Raw genomic sequence first — 27,204 nt, forward strand, 5'->3', positions numbered from 1 at the left:
AGCGGAGCTGGAGCAGCACACAGAGGTTTGCCAGCTTGGCTCACAGCACATGGCCTCGTCGCATCAGCCCCGGCTTGCCAGATCCACAAGAGGGAAAAGCAGAGATGAGACCAAGCTCAGCTCCAAGGGGAGGAGAGCGGTGATCGCGGTGGGCATTTGGCAGAGCCAGCGGCACAGCCCTGAGGAGGAGGGCCAACGTGCCAGCAGGAATTGGCCAGGACGCTTCCTCTGATGAGACACCCTCCAAGGGGGATGATGAGCCAATGCAGCCAGCCCTGTCAAAAGCTGCTCTACCTGGGAAAAGACTGAAATAACAGCTATGAAATAGCTAATTAATATATTAGTCAATGTATTTTGGAACTGTGTTAAATTAAATCAGAAAAGGGCCCCTTATTCAGGGACAAGAGTGTCAGATTAGGAATTATTCCGGAATTTTCCCTTTAAATTCACATCACCTGTTACTCTGAAGTAACCTCACCTCCAGAGAAGCCCCAAGGCTCAAGGCCATAGCATCTACTCATTAAGAAGTCACTACATTAAAACCTCCCCGTTTCATTTTCACACCTCTGAATATGTGCTTTCCAGTTTGCAGACCTTGTGAAATCTAATTTCCCCAACCCACCAGGCTGCTAATCTTCAGTAAAGATGTATCCCAGTCTAAAAACAGAAATGAGGAGGGAAAGAAGCTGCTAATCCTCACAGCTCAGCAGGTTCTTCCAAGCTCCTCAAGTCAACATGAATCAGAAGGGCTTGTGACACTGGATGTGGAGATGAGGAGACAGGGATGGCTTTGCAGAGAAATTCTCCCTCTATCCCAAATGTTCAGCAACTCCCTCGTGGAATTAGCCCACCTACGTTTCCGTGATTTGCACTATCCTTCATGACCTACTATCCTCCCTATCTCTGCTGACAGTTTCTGGGCTTACATGTAATGACTTTTCACCAATATGTCACTGGTGATAAACTGATCATCTCATTTCCAGTCTTACAAAGCCAGCACACACATACATATTGTTAATCAAGACAGTGCTATTAAAGGGAAAAAAAGAGTCCCTTGCTGAGGCCACCTAACAGAGCAGAGCAGGAGCAGCACAAAGACACGCTCACAGCAGTGTAAGAACTTGGGGATGAAAGCAAGAACAGCCTTTGGCCAAAACAGTGAACCTGCAATGCAGGAGGATTAATTATAGTTGTTTTACAAATCAGGGCCAGCAGATGTGATCAAATCTTTCTCCCCACCCTTCCTGCTAAGTCCTTGTAGAAGGTCCTTAAAAAAAAAAAAGCAGCAGCCTGGGAAAACTGAAAGTAGCAACGGCACTTGTTCTAGCTTTGCTTTATCTGCTGCACCTGACACATATGCGGCGCTTTACCTGGGACAGGCTGAGGGTATGGATTAATTAGATTGGAAGCACTGTAAACATATGTTAAGAAGAGCACTGAGTGTCTCCATTTTGCTGCTCCTCCTGCTCCACTCCATCATTTGTGCATGACTGGGGGGGCCCAGAGCACAGGATAGGCCACAGTTGGCAGGACATCTACTACCAGACCCTTGCTCCGGGTACCCATCATTTTATCCCTACAGGGCCAGCAAGCCTGGCCAGCCACTGCTTTTCAAGATTTACTGTTCTATACAGTTAACCTGGACAGTAGTTACTTCACCCATCAATGGACTCCAAAAGCTTCCATAACTACATCATGTATTTCTGCAGGAGGCAGGAGAGGAAGAGGAACCGCAGTGATTCATCTGCACTCTGCAAAGAGGAAGACGCCAGGACACCCTGCAAGCTGCAGAGGGCTTGCTGCAGTCCGAAGCATTTACTTCCCAATTTGAGCTCCCTCTGCAGAGAGGAGAGTCACCTTTTATGGATAAAGTATCTCACATGCTGCTGCTGCGCTTGCTTTGTGGGAAAAGGGCCATTTCTACAGTTCAACATAGCTTTTTTTTCCTTGTATCACCTTGCATCCCCAGGATAATTCAATGAATGATGAGGCTCATTTTTAACCCCAAAAGCCAACAAATCAAACAAAAACCATACAGCTCTTGTCCTCCTTCACAAAAAGAGATGTAAAAATAGCCCCCCCTCCAATAAAAAGACTAATAACTGTTTTTCCTCTGGTAAAATATTTCTGTTGTAAAGCCCTCGCTGAGAACCTGTCTAAATGCACAGAAAGTGGGTTCATGATTATGTGAATTCTATTAAGTGAATCTCCTGCTACACCTACTCCACTGCGCTCTTTTTCTTCCCAAGGTAATTAACATCTCTGAAGAGTTGGCTTCCCACCTCCTCCACCCAGTCTAAATCTCTAAAATCTCCTATTTTTGCTTTGACATCTGACTAGAATTTTTTTTCCTTTTAGGCACAGCACACACATCCACCCACCCACACGATTCAAAGCACCAGCAGCTGTTTCATGAAGAAAATCTACAGCGAGGATTTTCAAATCTTCTACACTGGAACAAATTGTTACCCAGGAATTTCATGCAACATTTTACAAAATTTATAAACCAAGATGGTTGTGTGTTATTTTCACATGAGAAATAAGATTTCTAACTTATCAGAGACAGGGAGAAGAATACAGTGGAGACTCTTTATTTTTTCCTAGTGACTAAAATTGGGGTGAGGAAGAAGGTTGCGTTATCTACAATTAAAAAAACCCCCAAAGTTATATCACATTCATGCTTTGGAGGATTTAATAAAAGCATATAGTCTTTGTGTAGAGTATAACCACGTCCTTCTATGAATCATTTAAGCACCGATCATTTTCTGCATCCTTCAAGCTGTATGACAACAGCTTCACTTAAGCCTGAAGGTCCCTTTGCAGAGGTCAGAAATGGCGTGGCCATGTGCCATTGTTAAAGACTCCTCTACTCTTTAACAACCTACACCCCACAGCAAGCGGTCAGCAATGGGATAGCTTACCACTTCCTATCTAAAATCTGGAAAACTCCCTTGGCATGAGGAATGGCCAAGAAGGGCAGGTACGTTATTTTTAGGAGATGACAGGATCTACTTGGCATCTTCTGAAACGCCTCAAAGTGGTCACTGTTAGATGACAAGGGCAACCAGGTCTAGCAACATTTAGGAGCAATACACTAATGCAACTGAAGATACAAGGTATCTATGAGACGATATAAAATTCCACTTCTTCTGCATCCTCAGAAATGCCTCATCCCTTATTTTGCTATTAGAAAATAAAGCTAGGTGGAGGTTAGCTGGGGCTCATGTGATCATCTTGTTCACTCTTCAGGAGAATCAGCTTTGGACTTCAGCTAGTATTTAATGGTTGACAGTCATTTACACTATTCCTCATTTTCCATCTAACAACCACTGTGCCATTGGATGCAACTTCACAATCCAGAATCAAGAAAGAAGCAATGTTTGGGTTTTTTTTTTTTTTGGAACACTAGGAAAATAGTGCCTTGAATTATGTTTGATGTTCAAATTTTAAGAATACACAATGCACTGTAGTTTATTTATAAACTCCATCTGGCATGACTTGATTAGCATGTCTGACACATTAACTCTCCGAATAGGGATTTCCAAGTATTAGATACCTCTGGCACGACAGCATGGGGCGAGAAGGGAATAAATAATTTATATAGCTGTTTCAGTGGACAAGCAATCCTTAGAGTTTCATAAAGCACAACTTGTAGGAATTATTCTTTATTAATTTCAGTAGTTGAACTTAAAAAAAGAGGGAGTAAAAATCCCAGATGAGGAAATGAACAGCTAACCAGTGCTGCATTTATTGCAACGCTTGACAGAAGTCCCTAATACCCTGGGAGGAGGCTGTGGAAAGCTCAAGGGGATGGAGCATGTGCTCAGTTCACCTTTGGCACAAGGCTCCTCAGCCCCTTATCATTTCTTTTGGATGAAAAGGCAGCACAATGCAAAACCTGCAAGCAAGCTGAGCACTACTATGCTCCCTGGAGTCTGGTCAGCAGGTATGGAAGTTTTTACCATCTATAAATTTGCCTATTCCAGTCTCATGCCACAGGTTTTGCTTTGATCAGCTAGTGGAACCAAAAAGATGAGGGAAAGCATCTGTAAACCCTACCATGCTGTGCCTGTGTTGAATATGTTACTAAAAACTTGGAAATTTTTCTCAATTTTTACCTGACTACAGGCATGGATTATTTTCACCAAAAATTTGTTCAACATTCTTCAAAAGCTTTCCTAAGTTCAAGGACCGTGACCTAAACCAGGCATCCTTTGCTTCATTCCAGGTTTCTTTACAATAACATCACATGGTTTAATTAACCTGTCTGGCACATTCACATCCCACATTCATACTCGAGTCTGGTGATCAGAAACAACTCTGTGTGAGGCAGTTACGTGCTGAAACACTTCCTTTTACAGAGCTTTTCTGAGAAATTTTATAGAGAGGTTTTAAAAAGGAAAAATATACCCAGACCAGTGTTTCCCTACTTGCTGGTGAGCGGTGCAGCAAGAAATCCTCTAGCATGGATTTTTAGCTTTTCCTTTTTTTTTTTTTTCCTTTTTAAAGAGTGACAAATGGCTTTTCTGAAAAGGTTTCTGCCATCCCCTGGATTCAGTTGTGTGTGGTCTTTCCAGAGCCAGTGACACATGCACACACTGTACGTACAAGCAGAAAAATGAGCCAGATAGGATCAAACAGTGGCAGATGTGCTTCTGTTCTTCTGTCAAGGATACAGCTGTTGCCAGCACTTTGTTATCTTTTCTCCTATGCTTACTAACCGGCTTCTGAAGGATTTACTTCCAGAAATAATCCAGACATTGAACGGAGGATTTTTCACATTTCAAACTTAATAACTTGGAAAGAGATTAATACAGAAACATTTAAATGATACGAGTTCTACAGCGCTAGACTTATTTTTTTTTAAACTGAAACACATCCTCAGCAGATGATCATGATTTCAGGTTGATGCAGCCTCAAGGGACCCACCAAATTTCCTGGCATTTACTTTGCTCCGTTTCTCAGCTTCTGACAAGCTCTCTTTCACCTGAAGCCCCAGCTTGTGTTTGACCAAACATTTTTAATTTTTCCTTCCATTCCCAGCTCATCTCCACCAGTACTAGCAATTCTGAAATTACTATTGCAGTTAAGCCCTAACAGTATTTTTTTTTATCCTCTGAACACTCAAGAACCTGTCCACACAAGTGCACCCAATGTTACTTGCTCTACCTATCTAAACCAGTCTTGGCAACTGTTGAAAATTCTGCAGACACAACTCCAGGTAATGTACTATCCTCCCAATTATTAAATCCTGCACCTCCCCTCAGCCTGAGTTTCTGAATACTTCATATCACCTTAAGCAAATAAAGGATGATGCAAGTGGGTAGTCTCATCCTCGGCTGACAGCTCTGCTTCCCCTTTATGCTTTATTTCTTCACCACCAAATTCCAAAGAAAATGTCCTCAAGTTATGTTAAGGTCTAGAGAGAAACAAAAACTCAAGTAACTTTAGTCAAGCCAAGTACACCACAAACATAGGCAACACAAATGTTTTACGATCATTAGGGACTGTTATTTTCCTTAATTTCATTCAGTTTTATTTCAAAGACGTCTTTGAGAAGAATGTGAAGTCCTGGTCTATGCAGCAGAAGGGTCCAGTGCACACCTCAGCGTGCTCGCCCCACATAGGTACTAATCCTCGTTTTAAAATGTGCCTTTCATTTTCTGTTTGCATCTGTCCTGCTTCAACTTCCATCAACCCCACCATTCGCATTGCTCTTTGATACTCCACAGGCTGGAGGACTTACGTCTCCACAGGACCCCTGTGGAGCGTAACACTTTGGGCACACCCGGCACCTTCGAGGTGCCTGACCCGCCACCCCACGCAGACACCCTCCTGCCCGCACCTCAGCCTTCGCCGGAGCAGCAGCCTCTGCCTAGGAGGCACCAGCATCACCCACTGATGGCGAGTTTTCCTTAAATTGAGAGTTCCCCCTGAATCATTCAAAGTGATGCGAAAAAATCTGGAAGTTGCATCACCACCGCAACTCTAAGATCTTTAAATGAAATCAGGAAATAGCTATTAAAAATATTAACCATTTACTCCAAGTTGTTTCCCTGTCTGAGTGAGAGAGCAGTTCCAGCTCAGGTTAGGCTGGTGCACTACGACTCGGGGCAGGACAGATGTTGTCCTGCTCTTAATCTGCTCATCATACAAAATGAAGCAGAATTTCTCTACAAAAGGAGCAGCTGCCTCTCAGAGAGCAGCCCGATCCAGCTTCATTATTTACAGCAACAACAAGCCCAAAAGGGACTGCAAAAGGAGCTAGAGGCTCTTCAGGCATCTTTTACAAAGTACTTTGTTTAGCACAATTGGTACTAGAACATGTCTCTGGCAGACAAGCATCATTCTCCAGCACGGGCTGGGAAAGCTGAACCAGGTAAAGTCCACACTGCAGCTGCCTTACGAAGCAAACTCATCTGATGAGAGTGATTAAATGGCATCAAACTATTTTAAAGGCTCTAGTATGGATTCACAGAATATACAGGCTGATATTATTATAGTTGCTTTGTCTCAACAGTAAAGTACATATCTATTAGATGATGTATATATAAAGATCATAAAACCACAACTAATGTTTTTACTTAATAGTCATCTCGCAAGCATAAAAGCAATGAGATGTTTATTATAACATGCACACAAACTATGCACACTGGAAGGCAGGATTATGCATTAAAATTATATTTTATACCATGGTTTTGTATTTCAAAAGATGTTCTTCCTTTTATGTGGGGGGTTAATTAATTCCATTTACTTTAATTCCATTACATAAAGGAATTACTCCTTTATGGCTCCAGTATCATCTCCAGTGCTAATAACCATGTTGAAATTAGCTCCAATGGTTCATGAAATACTTAGCATACTATGATAAAGAGAAGATGAAGGCCACCAAATATGCACAAATTTCTATATTACAGTAATCAGCCAGACCAGTACTGGAAATTCTTTCCTATGGCACCTGAAGGTTTCTTTTGTGGACAGGTATGGACAAGAATGCAGGAATACTGGATCAATCAACTCAGACCTCCAGAGGCCAAAACCTGCTCACCTTTCCACCTGCTTACCCTAATGTGGCACCACCCTTAAGCTGGGATATGTTGTTTGGGCTCTTCAAACAGTAACAACTGTCACACACTGCCTTTTTGATGAAAGGTCCTGTTCGTGTTGGTTCTCAGTGTCAGAAGTATAAGTAATATTGAGCTCATGCTCCCCCCACACCCCTCTTTTTCCAGTTGGCACTCTTTTTCTGGGACAACCAGAAAAGAAGAGATTTCCCACCCAGCCTGGAAGAAACGGCATGAAGGGCAGAAAAGAGCACGGCAGAAAAAGTTTGGAAAAAAAAAGAAATATCCATCTCAGTTACCCAGCAGTGAAAAAAGCTTTGAGAAACTGGAATAAAAAATATTTTCTGCTAATTTAATCAGATTTTACCAGCAGGGGCTCTCTGGAAATCATAGTCCTGCCAGTGCTGCAGTCAGCAAAATAATCTTCAGGGCGAGGAGCGAGGCCTCTTGGCATTTTAGCAGGCACAGAGCAGCCGGGTCGGACCCCAGCAGCACCGCGCTCCTCCGGGATGCACACAGCACTCCTGACAAGCGACGGCCATAAATAAAACTAGGGCAGGCTAAACTGGAAATAAAAGAATCTCTCTTTCTTTGACAAAACACACATATATGCTCGCCCACACCTTTCAAAATCATAGCATTTAATTCAGGATTTCTCTATACATATTAAAAGAAAAGGCAACACACCACTTTGTAAGGCCACTTTTCGTGTACTTTTACATCCCTTTATCTTTGGCTACCCAAGGGTGTAAAACATCCTCTGATCGTTTCACTACAAAATTATTAAACCTGAAAATTAGATAGTTAAAAAACTTAGGTATTTTTAAAAATTTAGGTATCTAAAAAATATAAAACGGGGTACTTCACCTAATTCAGCGAGCATGGGGTCAGGCAAACACACTGATACTCTGAATGCCAAGAGGGAAGGTGATGTTGTGATAATCTTCTGCTACATGTTATTGCAAATCAGATCCATGAGGTCTTAGAGGCACAGTTAAATGCTGCCACACCAACGCAGGCCCCTGGCGAGGTACGCATTGCCAGAAGCCTTTTTTAATTCAGTGCCAAAAACTTTGTAACATCTAAATTACTTGGTAGGTTTTTCCTAAGAAAGAGTTGCTATTGGTTTAATGGCTGAATTTACGTCAATGAAAGAAAAAAAAGAACATAAAGAACAAGCCAGATGAAGGAATTTCATCCGTGCTACCATACCCTGCAATTTTTTTCCTGTGAAAGGAAAGCTTCTTAAATCTAAGAGTCACCTTTTGGCAAAATACTCTAGGATATTTTTAACAACTATGTCTTAAAATAATTCCATTTCCATGGGCAAAGAAAATGATTTGTTTTGAGTCTCTGAACACAGCACTGGAAGAACTCCGAATTTCCTCTCTGTGTGCCGAGGACGCCTGCCTCCAGTCGTGAGAACAAAAAAAGCATGGTCATAAAGAGGTGGGCAGCTATTAAATTAGGTAGCAATTAGGACTGGTAGAGGAACTGAGAAAGCCAGAAATACATCAAATATCAGCAGATTTACACATCACCTCTTCTTACCTCCCTAAATATCTGCTGCCACGTGCTACTGGGGCTCTGTCTCTGCCAGCTTCGCTCTGCTCTGGAAATCATACTGTCCGTTCTTGCTGTGACACTCACTGACAGACCCCATTAGAAGGGCATATATGCCACTTAATCAAACAGCTTCATCATACTATATAATGTACTGTATTCACTTTGGGGAACATTACGTGAATACTGATTGGCAAAATTTGGCCCGTATTCTTACTCTTACTAATTGCAATTTACTTCAGAAATAGACCCACTGATTTTGCTTTCCCAGCACAGCAATTTTCCTGGTTCTCTCCTCAATACTTTCACACACTTATACCCAACTTAGCTGCTGATCTTCAATATTCAAGGTAATTGTTAGGTAACAAGCTCTTTTAAATGATCTAGCAACTGGGAATGAGTGTCAGCCGACAATTTTTTTTTTCTCTGAAACACAAAGTCTTTGTTCCTGTATCATGTGTTTACCAAAATTACTCTTGCAATCTATTAATCTTTTTAACCCTGATTTTATTTTTTCTAGTCATCTGTTTAAGCATCTCACAGAGACAACTTAGGACTGGCATGAGATGACTCTTGCTGTGTCACTTTGCTGCTGCCGTCTCAGAATGTCTCACTTTATTGCTGGCTATTAATTTTTAAGATAGCTTTATGTTCCTTATTAACAACTTATTTCTCAAAAGATAAAAATGATGCTGTTGCAATCACAGGTTCTGTAGAAATGTAACATCTGAACATTTCAAATTGAGGATGGAAGCTTGTTTCTGAGGGATAGTATTTCCTTCTCAAATTCTATACAGACACAAGTTTCTCATCCTTTCCCCTTTGTCAATATTGTTTGGATAACACATATTTCCTATTTATAAAAAATAAACAAACCCACCAAACAGGGCACTACCGTGCATTATTCCAGAGGATGACGGAGGATATCGGTCTGAGTAATTTTCATGCTTTCAAACTTTCTTTTTGCCTCTAAAAGGCAGAACAATGTAGGTCACTTTTAATGAGGAGCCCTGTGTGTGGCTTCCTCCACACACTACACAGCAACCGGGCACTTACGAGTTCACGTTCTCCCTGCACCATCGCCGTTATTTTGTCATTTTTCAACAGGGCTGACTTTTGCCCACAATGCTGGGCACTTTCATATGGTGAAGCCTCTTGGCTGCCTCATTAACTCTGAATCAGTGTGTGCCCTTGCATTTTACTGTATCATTTCCTCCAGCATTCATTATGCTGCTGTTTAAACAGCCTCTGGCTAGAAACTTCTTAAAACATTGTGATGAAATTACTTTCTTGACAACATACAAGTCAATTATAATGTAATTAAAAGATATACTAATCTATTCCCTTGTTCGGTAACGGTATCTCGGCTAAGATCATCCAGTGCATGCTTGTATGGTATCTGTGAAATCTTTTGCTATAAATTGTAAGCTGCTTTCCACAACACCTGCTTTTCTGTGAAAGAAGCAGGAATTATAATACCTGTTCTCTTCTAGCTTTGCAAACACAAAGAATTAAAATGGTACAAGCTGTTTCGAGTCTAGGGTCTCTGCTTCTCGGTGCTTGACTCCCCAGGCATTTCAACGGGGTTTTTTGTCATTGGACTGGGAGGATTTGGAAGAAGCCTGGCACCTGGAAGGCGTATGCTCTCTCCTGGCTGCCCTCCATCATATTGGACTCCTGGTTTTCAGCACTAGCCTCTTCCATATCCCGCTGCAAGGGACGAGTTAAGCTCCCTTGACTTCACTCTGCTCCCTCCCTTTACCCTACTCCCTTTTTGTCCCATTTTCCTCTGCTGCAATGTCCGTCTTCACCTCCTCCGCATGTACCAGCCAGGCCTTTCTGTCCTTCCCCACCACTTGGCAAACGGGTAAGGACCCGAAGGCAGCATCCTGCTGTGCCAGGCAGCAGAGCCAAGCAACTCCCCTGCCCCTCTGCCAGCCGTGCTCACAAAATGAGTTCCCAGTATTTATGCTTTTAGACACATGGGCTCAGCGGTTCCCTTAATCCCCCCCTTCAGCCCACTCCTAAATCCTCCCACTCCCCTCTGCCCTGCAACACCCCTCCTTACCCTCCTGTGCCCCAGGGGTTTGGGGACGAGGGACAGTGACCTGCCAGGAAGGAGAAGGGGACAGGCTATGCCTGCTGGGAGAAGAGAGGACAGGGCTGAAGGACAGGGGACTGTGGAGGGTCCGGACCTTCGGGGACAGCAGCAGCAGCCGCCTGAGGAAGCCGCTCCTGCGAGAATCACAGCCCACCGGGTTGGTGGTGCATGAGGAGGAAACTAAATACTCATCGGGTTGACGTTACGCAGCCTGCCCCATGTTCTGCACGACAGCGGTGCTAATGGGTTTCAGCAGCCCTATGCTACTCTGCATACTTGCAATTCAACACGCTGCCCAGAGCGATACGTTGAATGCTAAACATATAATAAAGCTTATGCAACCGGGTAATGAACAATGTTTAAGTGAAGTGGCCTGTATTCTTGATCACTTTAAAATACTTTTATTGTTACTATGTAATGTCAACATAAGGTAAAAAAAAACCCAAAAAACAAGTTAATCCAACAGCTGCATACAAGTTGGATTTAAGTGAAATTTCTCTGCAAGCCAATGTGCGTTGTATATGTTTGTCTAAAATAAACTGTTAGAACAGACCCTTTGCAGTTCAGACAAGGATGGAGAGTTGTAGGAGACGCACGTCCTTCGTTACCACCATCCTTCTAGGGCCAAGTCCCTTAATTCACTTGAGCTTCAGCATTTTTGTCTTTAAAACAGAGATAACTTCTGCCCACAGTGATGCCGTGATGCTAATCCATCTGGTATTTGCTAACACACGGAAGACTTTATTCTGATCAGTGAGATGTACTGAAAGCAGGACAACACCAACTGATGCTGTCTATATTCTTCCTCGCAGTCCTACCCAGTTTCATTTTTGGCTAGAAAAGTAGGTCAAAACACTAAACGATAGTTGTTTGAGGGAGAAAAGCAACTTTTAACTTATTTGGGTATAAACACCCTTCTTTTTCCAAATCAGCACTCTTAAAATGGACAGGCAGGGTAACTGGAGACGCTCCAGAGGTGAGTGTGAAGGCAGCATCTCTTCTCAACCTGTTCCTTAATCAGCAAAGGTTCAATACAAGAGGAATAATTCATGTGGCCAGCAACTGATTCTTCCTTGGGAAGCCCCAGGAGAGAATTTTCATCATGGAAAGCTCACCTTCTTCTGGGACATGCTAAAACAGGGAGGGGGTGGTTCCTTCTGAATGTCTTTTGGGCAGATTACAAAGCAAAGCGTGGATGCCCATCTTGTTCTCAGCACACACTTTGCAGTTCTGGGCAGGACCTCTGGCTGTGGGCATATGCTGCCCCTGCACCTTCCCCCTCCCACGTACAGTAATTACTTTCTTTTCATTAATTGGTCTTAATGCATGCATGCACATCCACAAATCAAGCGACCCACTGCTGCAAGTACAGCAGTTTTGGCTTGGAAGTCACACTCGCCTGAGTTCCTAAAGCCAACAGCACCAGCTTTGACCGAACAGGAGCAGGAATATTCATGGGGTGTAAGCAAATTTTGGGGGGCTCAGCTTTCCCCAGCAAGTTGCAGGGGTTGTGTGCACTGACTGCAAACCAAGGCAGCCAGGGCAGTTAGCTGGTGTTTCTGAAAACACACCGGCACAAACAGCATAACGATGGTGATATATTAATGCTGTACTGATGTCAATGAAACATTACCATCAATTTAAGCAGGCAGTATGGCTGATTTATAAGCCAATATATAACCAAATATAGCACAGGAGATGTTTGGAAAAACAAGTACGTGAAATAGGCATGACAAATAGAAAAGCTTTATTAAGGGATGATTTCTGCAGTCTCTCTCTCCCAGGACAGTGATATTTTAACATCCTCATCCAAACAGGAACACGGATAAACAGGCTGTAAACTTGTCTCGTTACCCTGTGGTTTGTGCTTTGGCAGAAATGATCGATGATTTTTGTATGAGTGAAATGTTTTAACTTATAACTCTGACCGGGGTCTGCTAGGGGAAAGCCATCACCTTACAAGTTACTTTGGAGGGACTAATCAGAGGGATAAATCCAGTATGTAATAAAAACCAGTTGTCTGAGCAACCCATTCAATCTGGCTGATCGGGATTCTTACAGAAAATACTTCAGCACACTATCTGGTAACGCAAAACAAAAGAAGAAAAAAGAGAGTGAGGAGGGGAAAGTCTTCATGCCTCATTTGTCACCTAAGGCTGATGAACTCCAGTGCGAAAGCTGAAGAAAATTAATTGCTAACCTGTAAACAGTTCAAACAGGCAAAAGTGCATATGCAGTTGGCATTTACATTAAAAGCTCTAGTCTGCACGTATCTGTCTCCTCATTCCCTTTAAAAAGAACATTTTTTCACCAAAAAGGCCTCGGCCTTATCTCCCTAATATGGGTAGTGGTTTTAGATACCGTGCTACAGACTCAATTTGGACACTTAAACCTCTTGGCTCATTAAGATTGTGAAGTCAAACTAGTCAGAGATAAAATCAATTCAGTTTGGCAAAATCACTTCTAAGGTGCCCTGTGTTTTTCCAATTATCACTACAAGTGTCCATAATGGATTATATAAAAAAAGTGAGTATTTATGAACTTAAGTGCTTAATGTAGCCCATCTATGTCTATCTTCAGCCAGAGCTGACAGTCACGATCCTCTCAGCACAGTAAACACGCCAGGGTACCATCAGCCTCCTACCTTGGCTCCATCCACACTGATAATCCGATAGCTGTTTCTCGTGCTGTCATAGAAGTAGGAAACAGTTACAGCCTGCTTGCTTGCGGGAACCCAGTTCTTCTTCGTGCTGGGGTCAATTTGGAAGACATGGGCTCTGGTGGTGAAGATGGGCTGTTCTCTGGAATAGGGAGGGACAGGAGAAATGGATGCATGAGTCTGCGGAAGATGAAATGTCCCAGAAGCCCAGCCTTGACCAGGCATGCTGAAAGCACAAGACAGAGAGCGCCTGGCAATCCCCCAAGTGAAGAGGCAGAGCAGTAACGCTGCCGAGCCATGATCCAGCCTTGTGTGCCTCTCCTTGGCATTGCTACGTGACATTCAGCACCCTGAAGTTACTGTCATAGCCCAGGAAGCAATCGGCTTTTTTCTCCCCATGTTACACTAACTCGGTACCCACCTTTTCCTCAAAATATTTATTTCCAGGAAAGGACACTCACATGCGTGCGTTCTTTCCCCATCCACATATTTTGCCAAAAGCAACAACAAGCCCCCCGCGGCTGGATTTCCTCCTGCCGCGCATTCCTGTGAACTGCTACCTACAGCCAGTGTTCCTCTGTGGATGCACCAAGGACTCTGGCGACCTACAGGCATGGTATAATTACTGAAATATTAATCTCTATCCTTAGAATCCCACTGCTCTGTGGATGTGCATGAAAATTTCATCAGATGCAAAAACAGTCAATCATCCTGGGGAGCAAGGGGGAAAAGAAACACAACAAAAACCCTGTGTTGATATATATTACCTTTCAGTTCAGCTCTCAGTGGATGATCTACTGCCCCTGACACCCTGTTCCTAAACACCAGCCCTCCTCGGATGCTTTTTCTCATCAAGAAAATTGTGCACACAGTGGAGGGGTTTTATTTTACCTTCAACACGTGACAATCACAGGTAGAAGCAGCGAAGATGCAGGACCAAAAGAACAAAACATGATACACACAGTCACCTACGTTGAAGATCAGAATTAAGACTTAAAGGCCATAAAACTAAATTCCCTTCCAACTATACCTTTAATCCAAGTTTAGAAGAAGTGAACTGCAAATCCAGCTCTACTGTGCCATTATATACATCTTTATGCTTTTAGTTCTTAAAAGCTACAGTATAGAATGGTCTATATTAAGTGTACCACTCAATATACTCTTATCACATACAAAATATTATATCATGAATAGTTACACTTGACAGAATTATGACAGGATTCAAAAACAATTGTACAACAATAGAGTTACCACCCAAAAATGTTTACCATGTGGAAACTGAAAAGGCTGCCAGGCTGAATTTGGCACAAAGCAAATGAAAAGAGGTAGGTGAAAGGCCAGAGAGATCTCTCACTCTCATGTGCTATTCTTTCCTATTCATATAAATAATGCTCTTCTATTATTCTCGGTCCCATAGTTTTGGAACTATGTTTTAATTAAGATTTCTATAATCTTCAGCTCCACCTGTGCGTTTTTAGAACAGAACAACTTCAGGTACTGTATGTAGGAACTGTATCAACTGTTTGACCGCTGCAGTTAAATTAAAATCGAGGGGAGTAAATTTATGAATATCAAACAGATGAAATGAGTTAAGTGTAGAATTAGGTCCGGAAAGATGGAGTGAGGTTGCAAAGCCCAGCAAGGCTTCAGGAGGGAGAAAATGAAACAATGGGTTTCTCCTTGCAAGACATATGCAAAGTTTTACATTTTTCCAGAGGCTGCCATGCAGGTTTCTGGATGGACAGCTGTGCTGAACCCCATAAAACTTATATTAAATAAATTGAGATTACAATGGGACTGTCATGTTACAGCTCTGAAAGAGCAGCATTTGCGTCAGCTCCTCCTTATCAGAAACTGACTGAACCTGACTCTCATTTCACATGCTAAAACCGATACCGTCCTCACCTGGGAGGAAAGAAGGGGCAGGTCTCCATAACATTTTTAAAATATTTCCATCATCCATTACACAGGATTAGTAGCATAATGCCCACGAAGGTCATGAAGTTTGTTTGCAATAAGGAATGCACAGAAGGGAAGTTTCCCCCAAGCTGCTTACTCTTTTACTCTAAAAATACACACTTTCCCGGAGTGAAGAATAATTTTGAATTTATTTTGCCTTTTACTTAGCTCTATATTTTTAGTGGATTCTACTAATAATTGTTTTTGCTAATGGTAATATGACCTATATATTGCAGTCTAAACTTTCAGAAGTTTCCTCCATGCAAACATATTCCACAAACAACTTTAACTCTGTTAACTCATCTTAACAATACCAGAAAACACTGTTAAAACTATGCCTGGCCTCTCTGCAGCAGGAGCAGTAAGCATATAAAGTAAATCTGGAGATAATAAAAGAAGAATGAAGGATAAAACTATCTACTTCCATTTTTTCAGGAGTCTTAGAGCTGCTCCTTCTGTCAACAGGAACTGTATATGTGCATCCAAGTATATAAATTAATGGATAATGAAGCTCAGGGTTTGAGATAGCCATTTATCCATTCGTGTGGGGCTTTTATTAAAAAGTAAAGGCAAAACCTGACTATGTTTCTAATCCTTACAATTATTAAACCAAAAAAAAAAAAGTGCATTTTGTCTTCCTGGGTGCAAACAGCAGTCCTATCACTCAGAGCGATAGTGTGCTAGTTGACAAACTATTTTAAAAAAAGGAAATGCGATGTGTAAACTTAAGCATTTTAACTCATTCAAGAGAAGTGAGCTGTTGACCTTTCATTGAGACTCAAATTTGGAAGGGGCAGTTGCTTGCTCTCCACGTACGCCTTTGACCTTTCTGCCGTAGGTGGCTCTACAAGGCAGCAAAGCCCCAGGACTGATTTTTGACGCCCTGCAGCAGACGAAGTGCCCCCAGGACATAACCTCCTGGAAGAATTTCCCAGTGTTGGCTCGTAATAATTAAGAAAAGATGCATTTCTGCAGCCGCGCCTGCCCTGCCGCACTGCCGGCTGCCGAATCCGCCTGCAGGTCTGTGCTCAGCTGTTACCCCAAGGAGACCAAACCCATCGGCAGGGCCCATGAGCCGGCACCACCGGCACTGGGAACTGGTGCCACCAGGCTTTCTCTCACACCACGGCGGGTCAGCAAGGCCAACAGCTTTGACAAACTCCAATGGTGCAGCTTTTAACATGGGGGGGAAAACATCCTCCTTCATTGCATCCCAAACTCTTTTAACCAGTGAAGCACGCACAGATGACAATAAAACTGTGGCACTCAATTTTCAAATTAAATTCTGAATTAAACACTTTTAAAAGACTTACCACGGCCTTACAGAGCTCCAAATTGAGAAGGATTATTCTGCATTACTCACTTGCAACTTCTGACATTCAAGAAAGCATTTTACAGATAGAGGAATGACTTCATTTCCCAGGGTTTCTTTCTTTTTCATTTTATCAGAGATTTACCAAGTTTTATGCTTAAAACAGCAGCAATGCTAATTTGAAATTCCCGCAGCACATCCTGTGCCGTTTGAGCCCCTGTAAGCTGGTCGTTACACGAGACTGCCGGTTTGCCCGGGGAGGCAGGGAGCAGGGGCGCTGCCAGCCAGGCTGCGGACTCGTCAATCAGAAGACAAAGAGAATTTATGAATGTTTAAAATCTCAGGAATTTTAACCAAAGTTGTGAATGATTGATTAAATACTGCTTAAAAAAAAAAAATGTTTAAAAATCAATTTGACAGTAACATCCACTGTTCAGCGTAAAGCTGCTTGAAAAGTAGCAAATGGAGACCTAAATTATAGCTAATAGTTCTTTGTTTAATAATGCAGATTAAGGTAGAAAATGCACCTTGATAAGCTTTTTTTATTATTACTTATGGCCAGCATGTTTTATAAATATGACTGCGATTTTCAAGTCACAGTTTTACGCATTTTAGTTGACTTTTAATTTCAGTCCTTGTGTCATACGAGACAAATCTCAAGTAAAAAAAACAATCATTCTCCATTAATGTAGAAATATGTCATAAACCTTTTCTGAAGAATTTAAAAAGCAAAAACCAAGACTCTGGAGCTAACCAACTGCACCCACAGCTGTGTGAGATACAGCATCACTTTCTGGTTAATATACAGCCATGCCAAATTTTACAAGTGTGTGACTAGCTGCAAGCCATGTGTTTTATATTACTCTTCCTAATCAACGGCAATGAGCTCTCACTTAGGAAAAGTTCAAATTATTTAATTCGAAGTTCCTTGTTTATCATTTGAATCATGAGCACAACCAGCGATTTAAATCACTTCAGCTGTAAAGAGCTTTTGCTGACTGGTAGCCAGCACCGTAAGGGCTGTGGGATATGGGTGGCTGATGGAGCCACGGCACGGCGAGCCCTGGCTGGGTGGCCAGCTGGCATCTGGGAGAGCCCCTGCCCCCAGACCCCAGCCGTGTGCAGGGCCACGTGGTGCCGGCTCCGGCTCTGAACAAGGCACTGATGATGTGAACACTTCTGTATTGGAGCAATCTTTTTTGGTAATAAATAAAACACAGTGACTCACGTGGGTGCCTGGGGGATCAGCACCCAAGTTCTTTTAAATGCGCAAAGCATCCAGTGCACACCAGGTGGATGCGCTGATGGAGCAGTAAATAGAACAAAGCAGCTCCTTTACTGGAGCTGTAGGATCTGGAACATCAAACATATTTGTAGGATCTGGAACATCAAACATATTTGTGACAGGAGCTCTGGTACTCCACCACAGGCAAAACCACTATTTGCACATTTTGCTAAAACTTTCATTAGCAGATCACATAAAATTTCTGGGATAAGGATTCCTAGCATACAGGACAGGATTATTTGTGCTCTCCCCACACTAATACTAGACAGCTTTGCATTAACTGCCTAATTTACCAATTAGAATAAATATACTTTTTTAAACGAACATGTCCTCATAGAGCTGCCAGTTGGTGGAGGATGCACATGCCTGCAAACAGCGCATCAGCGTAGAGTTTTTGGAACGTGGTGCTTCCTGCTACAGGCCAGCGTCAGGCTCACGCTGAGGTTTATAGCACCTGACAGCGCCTGCAGATCTGCAGTGATTTGCTATAACAAGTATTAGATAACGAGGATCTTTCAAGAAAGAAGAAGAGTAGGTGTGAATGCAAAATCCTACATTGTGGCATACCCCCCATCACCGATCATGATACAAAAAATTTTATTTGCTAAACGCAACATGATAAACTTGGTGTCAATAGTTATTTGGATTGAGCATCACTACTACTGCCTGTCAGTGCAATAAAAAGAACTAATCCTTTACCTATATCTTCACATATAATGTAGTTTGGAGTGCCATTTGTATTTCTTTATGATAATTCAAAAACAAGCAACTTTGCTAAAAAGAGGACTGCCGTTCCCACACCACCCTCCCCAGGCGCGGCAGCCGCACATGTGGGGCTCTCCCACCGGGCCACCGGACAGCCGCCCTCAACTCCCGTGCGAAACTGGGACGGTAACAGCGCCGGCTCCCAAAGCCACCGAGCACTATCTGTGCCTCTGACTTCTCAAAAATGCATGCATGGCTCCAAAGGCTAAGAACACAGTAGCACGGCAAACTTGTGCCTTCGGTCCCAAACAAAACTGAATAAATATATCCTGCCCCTTGAAAGCAGCAAGCTCTCCTCCAAGACCCCAGAAGGCACCAAATGTCCCCCTTCAGCCGGCAGCAGTGCTGGCACCGGGGGTCCCCATGCCCCGGGGTGTGCAGCTGCCCTGCCAGGCTGCTGCTGCCTTGCCTTTCTAGATTTTACTGATGCATGATGGCCCCTGAGTTCACGGATGGAGATTTTTCTCCTATTTGAAATACTCATCCTGATGAAAGTCCAGGCAAGTAATGATGCCTAAAAATTTCCTGTGAAAATACTGTTTCATCTACCCATAACACTACTCCCTTGTTCATACATGCACATCTCAAACTTTAAAAAACAACCAATCCTTCTCCCTGAAACATCAAAATCCAAGTAAAGGCAGACCTCTGATGAAGGACGTAACTGCTGTGGGGAGAAGTTACAGTTCATGGTGTCGCACATGGTAATTAGCACACCAGTTGCAGTTTATACACAAAATTAATCTTTGCTCAAAGCAAAAGAGAGAGTCTGCTGTCCTCCAGCCTGTTACCTCTATATATTGAAGGCTCATGCCATCTTGGATCAAATCTTTTCAGGAAGCGGAAAACCACACGAATTAGCTTCTTAATGATGACCAAGGATGAAGTTGGAGGAACCCTCCTCGCCTCACTGCACGCACTCCAGTCAAGACAAGCGCATCCCCCTTACACTCACCACAAACAGAGAAAATTCAGCTGTTTCAGCCCAATTCCCTGAGATACTATAACCTCAACATCCATCACTGCCCACTTCACGGCTGGGGTCAGGGACCAGGATGGCAGGCTGGGCTCAGTCCGCACAGACAACGCACAGAGCTGGGGAGAAGTGAACGCCAAACCTGCACATTTTACAGATGTGGTAGCAGCAAACCAGCATTATGAAAGCAGGCAGCTTGCTCCCCTCCCAAACTGGCATATGCTAATTAATCCAGGTCATTCAGATCTCATCAGCTGTGACAGGCAAGTTCTGGTGCCGGCTGTCAGCGTACACAACCAGCAGAAGTGAAAAGCCTGTTTCAACTTGCAAGGGTGCAAAACTCAGTGTGAAGCAAGCAGGTGGGTAATGGCTCCATTTTACACCTGAGGAAACAGCCATCGAGAGTGAGATGGCATCCTGGGATAACAGAGCCAGTAGGAAGCCTGGAAATAAAATTAAATCGCCTCATTTCCTCTCTGTAGCTTTGCTATCGCTATCATTGCAGGGCAGTTTTATACCAGATCTTCTACCCAGGGAAGTTTTTGACTATTTGAATGTAAAAGGCTAAGTCAACAGCTGAATATTCACCACTGAACAAGAGAGACTATTGTAAAAATTAACAGTCTTTACAGACCAGAGAGAAGCTATCGGTGGTTTTAACAACTGCTCCTACATGACATGGAGGAAGGTGGGACAGGAGGCCAGCCCTGCAAACCACCTGCCTGCAGCCAAGCAAACAGGTCTGCCCAGAGCTGCTCGGCTCCACAGACCTGGGCAGCTCCCGTTTGTCCTGCAGTGCAAACAGTCCTCCTCACACAGGTATTTCCACAGCAAAAATTACTTGGAAGGATGGAGAAGCAACCCTGAGCAATACAGGGCAGGAAGGCTGAGTGCAAAGAGGGAGGCCTTAATATCTGTTGTACACGAGGGATGGAAGAACTGGCCCAGAGCGATAGGCTGCGCTAACAGGGGACAACTGTACTTGGTTTTTGCTCTTCTTTTTTCTCTCTGTAAAAAAAAATACGCAGGCACCCCTTAAACTGCATTTGTCAGTACTCTGCAAGCCAAGCCCTGCACTCCCGGGTGGCGTTCCCTGCTGCAGGGTGGAACTGCGGCTACGCAGGCAGGTACAGGGAACAACTTCTGAAAAACCCAGGCTAGGACAGAAATTACACTGTCCCTAGCAAAAGAGAAAACAAGAAAAAGAAACAGCTATTTTTTAAATATAAGTTACTCAAAGTCCTTCTTTTCAGTCTTTCAGCTGCTGAAATTCCTATTTTGTAGGCAGACTGATCTCGCGACGAGGTTGAAATTGAAAAGAAGTGCTGAATCTGGCGGCAGCGCTGATCGAGGGTAAGGTCGTGCAACTCATTCAAATAACCACAGTCATGATTCTCTGGTGCCCACTTTATACTAGATTTGATATCAACTCACCTGCAGAAATATATGAAATTCGTGCAAAAAATCAATCTTTTCAGCTCCCTTCTTTTACTGGCATTATTATTTCAACTGACAGAATGTAATTAGCAAAAGTGCTTCTTGCATTTGTAAGAAACATAATAGTTCCAGTTACTTAGAAAAAAAATTAAGAAAAAAACCTAGCTAGCTAAAGAGGAATTTTCTGTTAAAAGCACAGACTTTAATTAAACTCATTTTTGATTTGCGGCTGACTAAGTCCACAAGAATAAATCTTGAGGACAAAAAGCCCTCGGTATGAAAATCATTGTAACATCTGTAAGGTCTCACAATACCATTATGCCTTTATGAAGTCAATATACAAATTAAAAGGCTTAAGTTGGGCAGTGAAAAAGCTCACGCTTTATTTTTGGGCTATCTCCAGACAGCTATTAACCTTTCAAGACACTGTGAATAAACACTCATACATAAGTGACAGGAACTGAGAGGACCCTGAACTAATCCTCCACAGGTATGGTTATTTATTGGAAAAAAACAAGCTGAGGCATGTGTGTGTGAAACTGGTTGTGTTACTCTGATGAGTTCAGAGATTTTTCCTGAGAAGATGTCGAAAGAAGATCCAGAAATTTTCACCCCCAGTAATGTTTACAGGGCCTTCCATTTGCATAGGGATAAATTCAAGCTCTATTAAACTGAAAAAATACTTGCACTCTGTTTACCCCCAGCACCTCTCCTACCCTTGTTGACGAATGAGGCTGCATCAGCACATAAACAGACCCCCAAAGCCTTCCCCTTTCTCTGGATCGGTTAAAAATTACATCCTCTGGGTTCGCCCCAGCTCCAGTAGAGTTAATACTTTTAGCACAGCCTCCTCTGTGGCACAATGTTTGTATTGTAATATTTCAGCAAAGATTGCTATTGTAAATTGGAAGTGTAAATCTTGGCGCAGAGCGCCCAAGTCTGTAGGAGAGGGAGAGCAGGCTCCCCCGCGCCTCGCCCGCTGCCAGCGGTCCCCACCCAGGCACAAACCCAGGGAACACCCGGCTTGTGACAGCTCCCCGGGCTCTGGCTCACAGACCTGCCCGCATGCACCAAAATTTACCCCATGCAGCTGGTGTCAGAAAGCATGAAGCACCGGCCCACGCTCGCCTTGCATTTTACATGTTGGGGGCCGCTCTGGAAAGCCCTCGGCGAGACCCTCTGCCACAGCGCAGGGAGGCTCGAGCAGGAGGGACCCCATGGGAGCTCATTACGGTGGGGTGTGCGGGGCTGAGCCGGCCCAGGGGCGCCCCGTGCGCGGGAAACGCTCAGCTCCCCGCCGCGGGGCACGCATCGGCCTCTGCTGCTGCCAGCGCAGCCCAGCCGAACCTGAACGAAACCACAGCTCTGTGCCACCATGAATTTTTCTCATGCACAGGTAAAACACCATGGGGGTTGGTTGGTTTGTTTTACAAAGGAGAAATAAGGAGCCAGTGTACAGATCTGACCTGTGTTAAACTCCTCAGGCAGCATCCAAAACCAAGAGGCAGTGCTCCTCGGAGCCCTCGCCCACCCTGCAAGCGCAGCCCAGGAGCCCCCGGCACCAGCCATGCCGGGGGAGATGAGGTGCCAGCAGCCTCAGCCGCTCCTGGCCTCCTCACCCCACATCGGGCACCATACACATCTAGAGTTGGCATTGGTGAGACATGATCAAAGAGTAGAAAATAATGTAAAAACAGTGTTGGAGGAAGAGAGTAATTTATTTTGAATTTGCGAACTAGCAGGAAAATCCTTTAGAATGCTAGCGGAGTCTTTATTATTATTATTAATCCTTTGCACTATGTCTTCTGTGTGGCAGAAGGCTTGGGGATACTTTGAGGTTGTGTGCGCTATTTGGTGTTTATTTAAAAAAATGAAGAGATTAAATGTCAGAGGATATATGATCAAAATACATTGTACCCACAAACCTAAGATTGAAGTGAAAGACCACATGTATGTTCGTGCATGTAAAACCCACTGACACCACCAGGGCAGCGTCCTTATCTTTAGGACTTTTTCTTCTCCCATGCTGTAAGAATTTGCATGGCAGATGAGGTTATCTTTGCACAAAGAAATCTGAAAAGTTGATTTTAATCAGTAGCATAATCAAAGCCTCACTATTGCAAAATAATATGATTAAACACTCCATTATTTCAAACACCACGGAACTAAGCAGATCCTTGGAGGGGAGTACTTTTGTGCACTAATCCACGCATGTAATTATCGATATGCTTTCCCATACCCTATTCAAATGCTCTCCCCTGAGGCTTTTCTTCCACTTATACTAGGGGAAAAAAAAAAAAAAGCCAATCAGTTCAGTTTAAAGAACAAGTTGTATAACTCTTTTTGATCTACAGCCTAAAGGATCAAATAAGGAATTCTACCAACCGTAACGTCAGAAGAAAACGATAGGGCTTTGCTTGTCCCGGTGGCCGCCGCCACAGGCAGGCAGCAGAGGCAGGGCACGGCACGCACCCCGTGCTGGGTACACACTGTGACCGGGGATGCTGCCAGAGCACCTGGGCTAATAAAACACTCGGGTCTGAGTGCTTTATTGGACAGCAAGAAAAAGGGTGCCAACAGATGGTTTAATACACGCCTTTAATGAAACTTCGGCATGTAAAAATTAAAAGCAATTAAAGAATAAGCAATTTACTCTGAAAGGGATTAGAAAGGTGCAAACCAATGCCCGCACTGGGTCTCAGTACACGTATCAACTTGCCCGTGCTGAGAACAGCACCAGGCTGGCAACAGCACTGCCATCTTTAAACAGATTTGTTACTACCAGCCTCCTTCGAGAGCAAACCACCTAGAAGGCAAAAATCACCAAACGTAGTCCAGGCCACCAAAGACGGTGTACTGAAAACAGCAAGGAGAGGTTCCAGTGCAAGTGCATCCCTGTGCTCACCGCCAGGAACCCCACAGCTGCAGTCAGGAAAGGGCAAGGGGCTGGGCACAAACGAGCACAGCTAAAGCCAGCGTCACTCCCCACTCAATGCAGTTTAAATTAGACTATGTGGAAGAAAGCAGATTTCCATTTTCTGGCAATTTTAATAGACTAATAGAATCAACAACCAGAGTATTTTGGTGTCTGCTAGCACACAGGCAGCACCTCTCTAAGAAACTGGGGGACATGGTTCTTGAAACTCATGTATTTACTAGCAGCCAATAAGATCATGGAATGACACATTTCTTCTGCTTCAAGATAAAAATACAAAGGAAATTTCTAATGTTTTTCACTTTAATCTTTAAAAATATAACACCATCTGTTGCCAAGAGATTTACAGTACAGATCTCAGATATGTACATTTATTTGTTGGTATTAAAAGCTGTCAGCAACTCCAGCACAGAAGTGAAGATCCTCTGATAATCTCCTGTGCTTCAGAGAGAAAAACTACTAAATCTGAAAAACTTAACCAACAGGTTATACATGAAAGGTTATACACTATCTCCAAAACAAAAAAAAAATCCACTACTCCCCTTGCCACCAAAAAACACACACCAGTAAAAACACAAAACTAATCCCCTACAACTTGCCAACACCACAGTAAAGCAACTGTGCATATTTGCAGGTCGTACTGGGAGAAACTTATCCCAGACATTCCTGAACCTCAACAGCCCCCCATTTCTGATCCCCGCAGCCCTGCTCCCTCAGCACTTCTGATTTCTGCATGCCAATGCCTCCAACCTTGTGGGTTATGCGAGGTACAGGTTATACGAGGTGTGGGCTATGGGAGGATTTAATTTCAAGTATCAGCATTTTCCATGCAATGCAGGTTCCATAACTACAAGCTATAATGCAAATATGCAAAAAAAAAAAATTACATTCTCCTGTCACCAGGGTCTCAAAAATTAGTGTGGGCTGGCTGAAAATTTGTAGAATAAGCAAAACATAGCACACATTCTTATTATAAACTTGTTTCATAAGATGAGTCCGAGTAATATGTAAAGCCAAATAAGAAGTTCAGGTTATTTCCTGGATATGCATTAGCCATTACAAATCTAACCCGAGCTTTCAGGAGGCTAACAGTCCTGAGCAGCCAAGCTAGGACACCCGCCAGGGGCTAGCTCTGCAGCAGCAGTCGAAAGTCAGACCCCTTATAGTGTCAGATCATTAGTAATTTTAAAATAAAAAGGCCTTGACCTTATTTCAAAAAAATATTCACTCTGCTGAAATGCCATCTTCTCACTTTTCTGAAGTCAAACAAGAAACCTTGGAAGAATAAAATCTTACCTGTATGATGCTAATGATCACATTTCTCATGTTTCTAACATTTAGCTTTTTGTGCCTTGGAAGTTAATACAACAGGAGAGGATTTAATAATAATTTTTCCCCCTGTGACATACTCTGTCCTGCTGGTATTCCTTGATTGAAAGACTGCAAGTAAATCTGACTTTGCCTTTATAAAATTAAGGTCTACTAGACTTAAAATCCAATTAGTGCTACAAAATTAAGGCATAACATTTCCTCAGTCTCACTTACACCGATATAGACTTTTTTTCTTCCTTTCTGTCAAGGGTGAAGGACAAAGCTGAATGACATGATTTTTTCTGTCTCATTTATATATTGATTGTAATAAAGCCAGACAGGTAGGCCTATACAAGTGCTGATTCTGTCAGCAGCCAAAGTTGCCAGGACTGTGAATATTGTCACTTATAGATTGATAAATGGCCTACATGGACTAATTGTAGTTCAGCATCTCTGGACAGATGGCAAATCTTATACCCATATGGTGATTATTTCCACTGCACTGAAAGTATATTAACACTTACCAAAATGTTTAAAGTGATGAGATGATCTAAAATAATTTTTCCATGAACTGGGATAAAAAACGATGGGGTCTGACGGGTGGGCACGCTGGGATTGGGCTCTCTCCCAGGATTCCTGTTCGGTGCAGACTGGAGGGCCTGCGGGTATCACACAGTTATTGATGAAACCGGCTGTGTACTGGGTCCTCAGCTGGAGTACAGCGATGCTGCGATAGCCAGGGGATAACATGCCTCATTTTAGCTGTTCTGCGTTGCCCTTATTTAGTTGCCACTATTTGCTGCTTGATAGGCCGGCTGCCCTGCGAGTTGGCAACACTGATACATATACTTTCTTTTCCTGGTATTTTTTTCTAAATCCTTCTCTGCTCTCTGGTTGAAAACACATTGAAGTTATTGTCCTATTTTTACAGGTAGCCACATACCCAGCCCTGGCCCATGCAAATGCAGTGGAGGACTGCCCAAACCAGAGACAGTAGGCTCTCTGGAGTAGGGCTATACGTGCACTATATGAATTTAGCTGTTCCCGTGTCTGCTCCCAAGAGAGAAATCAACTGCAAAAGGACAGAACTATGCCCCAGGAATCCTGTGAAACAAACCAAACTGGCTGGATGGTGACCAGAGGCTCATCCTGCTCACTGCCGACTGGATAAGCCATTACTAAGTTCTGCAGTGCTACTTCAGCACAAAGCCGGTAGCTCCTCGTATTTACCATATGCAAACAAAGCATTTGATGGATAATGCATCAGGCTGACACGCATCCCAGATGACACAACCTGCTTATGGCTGCATCCTTTACTAATACTTCTGCTGTGGGGCTTTGAACCTTTTATGAGATTTATGCAGCAGCAAATTCACCCTTCAAAACAACAGGAGAGTACATGCAGGAGACCTGATCCTCTTCTACTCCAAGTTACTGCTTATTTATACCAAACAAATGTGAGCAAAATCAGCTCTAGACAGACTTTTATGCTAGAATAATAACCGATATTATGCAATTAAAATAATTTTTTGCTTCGTTTTCAGAACAAAATTTATTTGTTTTAAAATAGGATTAAAAATCATGTCTTGTATTCCGCAGTAATTTTTTTTGAGTGCACTCTCATGGTAGGAGATTCCTTGCTAGTGGAGGCAGACACCTCCCTTGCTGGAGGAGAAAAAAGTTTATGCACCAGTTTCCTCTATTTGCTGTAAGTAAAATACAGCAAGTCAAGAGCTAGAAACTGTACTCTTCGTAGTCCCTGTGATCTAAAATTAGTGCCTGGTGTTAGTATGCAGAATGGATCAAGTACTCACTCAGCCACTGAGGATAAGGTGCC

General features: G+C 43.2%; 2 protein-coding genes across 3 annotated transcripts in view; both read right to left on the minus strand.

The window, feature by feature from the left end:
- Positions 1-27,204, minus strand: part of HOMER2 (homer scaffold protein 2) — a 58,954-nt gene that overhangs the window by 21,576 nt on the left and 10,174 nt on the right. For both annotated transcript variants that reach the window (XM_087745471.1, XM_087745472.1), the window contains exon 2: positions 13,373-13,529. In XM_087745471.1, coding sequence (XP_087601597.1) covers positions 13,373-13,529 — 157 coding nt within the window. The remainder of the gene's footprint in view (positions 1-13,372; positions 13,530-27,204) is intronic.
- CUNH15orf40 (chromosome unknown C15orf40 homolog) overlaps positions 25,958-27,204 on the minus strand; it is a 55,984-nt gene continuing 54,737 nt past the window's right edge. The window contains exon 7 of the transcript XR_015701699.1: positions 25,958-26,026. The gene's annotated coding sequence lies outside the window, so the exon portion shown is untranslated. The remainder of the gene's footprint in view (positions 26,027-27,204) is intronic.

This window comes from Nipponia nippon, unplaced genomic scaffold, assembly GCF_047370975.1.
Source record: "Nipponia nippon isolate SJK-2023a ecotype South Korea unplaced genomic scaffold, ASM4737097v1 scaffold_9, whole genome shotgun sequence".
Lineage (NCBI taxonomy): Eukaryota > Metazoa > Chordata > Aves > Pelecaniformes > Threskiornithidae > Nipponia > Nipponia nippon.